Here is a 5,287-nt window from a genome sequence, read left to right as displayed (position 1 = left end):
CAGTGGTGCTATAATAAGCCTACTGAGAAACACTAGATCTAATAATAGGTAATAACATGGTAGAGTTTAGTAACAGGCCAATCAAGGATTGACCTAAAAACCATCCATCTTCTTTGAACTACCGGACCACTCGAATACATCATTGCGCGAGAATGTGGGGTGGAGGGGGGGGTTCAGGGGGGTCTCCCATTTTTCCTTCTGTGCAGCTCGTGTGCAATCTGTTTTATTAGAGTTTCTTGCCTTGTCTAGTTCCACTTTTGGTCGATCCGTTTCCGAGAACGTCAGTCGTCTGCTAGTGCAGCAGTCGAGTTCGAAGTGAAAGGCTTATTTTATCACAAACATTCTTAGAGGTTTTCTTCAGTTACTAAACTAGAGTAGAGTAGCTGGCCCAGCCCGCGACCTCTTGTCTCTATACCCTCTGTTATTAATAAGATAATTGTTTTCATCATGATTTGATAAAGAAATGATTTTACTAACCTTTAAGTGGTGTACTAACAACTTTCTTGCACCTGTCATATCTGTGCGCTCATGGTCGCGCCCTGTTCCGTATGCGGTCGCGCCAAGGGCAGAGCATTAACATGTTAAAATGCGAAATCTGCAAATGACGTTTTGGAATGATTGACGATATCACAGTATAGACCGGAAGTTGACACACTGAAGCGGCCCTGAACATAGATTGCCTGGCCTATTTTGCTGACGGCCTCCTCTATTCTCACCCCGGGTGAGAATAGCGCAGGCGAGTCTTTTGGCTATTCTCACCCGGTGTCCGTTCACTGTTATAGCCTAGATCTTGGCCAACCAATTTTGCGTTCGCCCTAAACCACAGAATTCTACACTGTGATAACAGAAAAATTGTAGAATTCTGTGTCGTGAACAAACGTTCCATTACTATTGTTAGCCTACTTACTAAAAGCGTACAATTTTGTCTGTGGGCAGGAGAGAGAGAGAGGAGTAGCGCGAGAACTTTCGAGCAAAACAAAATGGCGACACGCGTAGTTCGGCTTGATTCGAAAAGTTAAATAGTCGTAGCGTCTTTGTAGACGGAAGACCAAATTAATTTACTTTTGTGTTTTGACATCATTTTTTTACTTTGTTTTGGTCAATTTGATCGTCCACACCGATAGACAGTATTCAGAAAGAGAGAGAAGAGGGGAGGAGTAGATCTTGCGAGAACTTCCGGGCAAAACAAAATGGCGACCTCCGTAGTCGTAGTTCGGCTCAATTCGAAAAGTGAAATAGTAATAGCCATAGCATCTTTGTAGACGATCAAATTACCTTACTTTTGTGCTATAATAATGTAATCTTTTCTTTGCTTTTATCCATTTGATCATCCACATCGATAGAAAGTATTCTGAAATTAGGAAAAACGGGTCTTGTTTCACACCGGGTGAGAATAGCCTACGCCACGGTGGCAGGTCTCACCCGGGGTGAGAGGTCGATCGTATTTCTATTCTCAGGTGAGAATAGCCACTTCCTTTGCTGACAGAGACCGCTGAGAAGCAAAATACAAGTGGTCGGGGGTTGGGCCAGGTACTCTAGATCCAGTGCAAAAGGGACAATTGTACAGGAGTGCCAAGCAAACAGTGTTCTGTTAGATGTATTTGAAGCTGCAGTACAGCAAGCACCTAGCACACCTCTGTACTGTGATTGACCCAAGTGTAGATGCCGTATTTCGGCCATCAATTTTTATCGTTTTCTGTGGCTTACCCCGCCAGTTGACTAGATTCTAGATCTAGGTCTCCCAGGTGACCGGTCATCTAGTCACACCCCATTTAGTTCTATTTGTGATGAAATGACTTCCTTTAACTTTAGAGCTGTACCCCGGTAGAAAACCCACTCGTGCTCACACTCCCACTCTAGTTCAAGTCACAGGCCTTAAATCACTAGATTCTAGGTCAAATCATCAAATCAACCAGCATGTTGACGCTTGAGTCAAGCCTAAGCTTGTTTTGGTGCAAGATGTAGAGAACCAAAGCCTCTGTTTTTCTGCTGGGGCGCTGTTCCCTCTCAGCCCTGGTTGGCCCTGACATTGGGTTGAAGTAGGCCTAGCCCGTCTCCTAAATGATCTGCTTTGTCATTGGGAGTGTAAAACATCTATAAAATAGGATATATAAATGGCCTGTGCCCCTTATAATAATATAGGAGGGCCTGCGCGCTTCCCAGTCGAAGAAAGTGGGTCCTGTACCCGAGTAGCCCGGCTCACGCCCTATAAAATATGGCCTGCACACTTCCCACCAAGTTAAGTACTAAGGCAAAAGCAACTGAGAAAATCTTTCATTCTCAACAAAGCTCCCCTAGTTATGAACGGTGCCGTGTTGCTGGTCAGGTTGGCACAATCCACTCACGAGCCGCCGCCCCCCGTCCTTCCACATACCCCCCACGATGACAATGCGCGTTTGATGTTTGCAAGTGTGTGGCGAAATCATTGTGAGTTTGGGGTGTGACGAGATGACTGGTATTCATCTCACCGTGGCCGGCCCATAGGTTTCATTGCCGACTGCTTGGGCTGTGTGCGTGTGCACAACTTTGAAGGGATGATAAATTTATGGGACGAGAATTGCTGAAATTGTTAATAAAAGATGGTGGCACAAATTAATACAACAACAAAATAAAGACGGCGAGGTCTAGTCAACAGTTACTGGCAAGGGAAACCCAAGAGTCTTTGGACTTGGGGAAGCCCCGGAAGACGACAAATACGTCATCTATAATATGGCTATTCACAGAGGTGTGCTAGGTGCTCGCTGTAGTTAAATGTGTTGGCGTAGCCATATTTGCATGAAATATATTTGCCTGTGCTTGATTTGGGAGGACTTCCTCGTAACAAGGGACTACTATGATTTTTGTGAAAATGGTGAATCCAACTTGTTTAGTTGGATTCGAGTTTCACTGACTGTATATCATCGAGTTTCACTGACTGTATATCACTGTCCCCGTAGAATTATGCAAATTCAGATGGCCAAATTATGCACACACAAAAAGCAAAATTATTCAAGTTACCGTAACACCATTCGCGACATGTTTTGCACTTTTTCAACATGAATTTTCATGTTTTGTGCACAGAAAAATAGAAAACAGAACATATCAGTATCAGTAATTTGTTGTGTATTTGGAAAGAAAACAATACCCATCAGTCAGAAAAAAACAACCAAAAATTATAATTTCTGTAACAATCCTGCGGGGACAGATATCATTAATGGTTATCTTCCATGGGCTATGCGTCAAGCAGTGGCGAGTTGGTTGACATTATTCTTTTTCTGTTTTGGCAGTGAGATACAGCTTTCATTTTGAGAATTTGAGAGCTCAAGTCCTAAAATTGTATTTCTTAACAAATTTTGTTTGTTTTATTTCAGCCATGGCTCCCAAAAGAAATAACATAATTCCCAATGGCCATTTCCACAAGGATTGGCAGCGCATGGTCAAAACATGGTTCAATCAGCCCATGAGAAAGAAGCGCAGGAGGGTGGCTCGTGTTGCCAAGGCTGCTGCTGTTGCCCCCAGACCAGTCGCTGGTCTTCTCAGGCCCGTCGTTCGCTGCCCGACTTTCAAGTACAACACCAAGGTCAGGCTTGGACGCGGATTCACTCTGGATGAGTTGAAGGTAAATTGTGAACTTTTAAACTTTTAAACTTTTTTTTTGATGGAATGTTCATAAATTTTTTTGTGCGTATTGTTTGTTTAGTGTGTTCCAGGGTGACTTCCAGGCCTCAGGGAATTTTTTTTTTTCATTTCTGAGACCCTGGAATTTAATTAAATCTGTTAATTGCCCCGGGAAAGACCCAGGAAACCGGAAAATAAAGTTCTCGAACATTTGGAAAACAAATTTGATTAAGTCAGTACGTTCACTTTTCCTGGTTGCATTTGTTTCAGCTTTCCCCTGTCCGAGTGTACATTTCACGCTGATAAGCAGCTGTGACGTTAGGCTGAGGTGTACATGTAATGCCGAGGCTTGTTCGGGAAAATGATCTGTTTTCACTGTCGTTACCACCCAGAACTTGCCGGTGCTAGTCTGTTACTGCATTTTTGTGACATGCAGATATGGAGCATGTGCCATCATTGTTATGTAACAGCATATCTCTTTCTTTCCCCGCGCCGCGAAAAATTGAGATGTCAGGTTGGCAGTTACCCTGGGGTTCTTTTTTTTTTTTTCATGTCCTTTGTACTGGTCCATGCTTTTACAACTTACTCATACCTGTCATTCGGAGCCTTTTAGTTTAAAAAATCATGTGTCCGTAAAATGTGAAGGACTTTTGTCTCTTTGAAGTTAGGTGTTTAGGTCACAGCGAACACCACAGCACGTCCTGTTTTGTCTTCTGCTATAAATACAGGGCAAGGTTTCAAATCGGGGTTCACACTGACAGTAACATGCTGTTTGGTAGTTTTCGTTGACAATGATGGTACTGAAAAATTGAAAAATGTTGATCACTTTTTTGTCATCCAGACGAAATTGCTTTTATGCTCGGCGCTATCATTACAAAGCAAAAGTCAATGACAAACCTACCGGCACATACGTTCAAGTCGAGGAGAGAGATGAATACGTGCTTTCGCCCGCACTAGTACATAAAAAATAGCCCATAAATGAATTTGGGTTGTTTCTGTAAGATTAGAAATCTACTTATTTCTCACATTGCTGTTGCACTCGGAGAGGAAGAAAGGGGAAAGGTATTTTTTCACACTCATTCATGCACGATCATTCCTGTTCAATTTAAAAGTTTTAATTTTTCTTTTACTACACAGAGCTTTAGCTTTGTCTGTTCAGCGTTTGAATTGTGTTCACGGGCGGGACAACCTAAACTCGCCCTTCTCTTTGGTTGTCGATTGTACCATAAGGGCTGGCTTCGCATTGGCTTCTACTCTAAGCTCAATCAAGAATCTAGTTGTCTGTTTGATGGGTTTTTTCAGTGTCTTGACTTGATTGTAGAGGAATTGTACGACAACGAATCTCTGCAGGGTTTGGTTTTTGTTTTTTTTAGAATGCGTGCAAGAAGTAGCCTGTGGAAATGTTAATTAGTCACTCACATAATGCTACTTGAGTACTACTAAAGACGTTTGTTTTGTCTCCAGGAAGCTGCAGGATATTGCTGAATTAACTGTTTTATATTTGTTCTCAACCAGGCTGCCGGAATCAACAAGAAGACTGCCCGCACCATTGGTATCTCTGTCGACTTCCGCAGACGCAACCTGTCTATGGAGTCTCTGCAGCAGAACGTGCAGCGTCTGAAGGAGTACAAGAGCAAGTTGATTGTCTTCCCACGCAAGGAAGGCAAACCCAAGAAGGGAGATGCTACTG

General features: G+C 43.0%; 1 protein-coding gene across 1 annotated transcript in view; it reads left to right on the top strand.

Moving 5' to 3' along the window:
* The window catches only part of LOC101851643 (60S ribosomal protein L13), a gene marked incomplete at its 3' end in the record, with an annotated part of 7,872 nt that extends 2,589 nt beyond the window's left edge, over nucleotides 1-5,283 (top strand). The window contains exons 2-3 of the mRNA XM_035970133.1: nucleotides 3,351-3,598; nucleotides 5,113-5,283. Coding sequence (XP_035826026.1) covers nucleotides 3,353-3,598; nucleotides 5,113-5,283 — 417 coding nt within the window. The remainder of the gene's footprint in view (nucleotides 1-3,350; nucleotides 3,599-5,112) is intronic.
* Nucleotides 5,284-5,287: the final 4 nt, after the last annotated feature.

This window comes from Aplysia californica, unplaced genomic scaffold (assembly GCF_000002075.1).
Source record: "Aplysia californica isolate F4 #8 unplaced genomic scaffold, AplCal3.0 scaffold00224, whole genome shotgun sequence".
In the NCBI taxonomy this organism is placed as follows: domain Eukaryota; kingdom Metazoa; phylum Mollusca; class Gastropoda; order Aplysiida; family Aplysiidae; genus Aplysia; species Aplysia californica.
The sequence above is the reverse complement of the archived record's forward strand: the minus strand, read 5'-3'. Positions and strand labels throughout refer to the sequence as shown.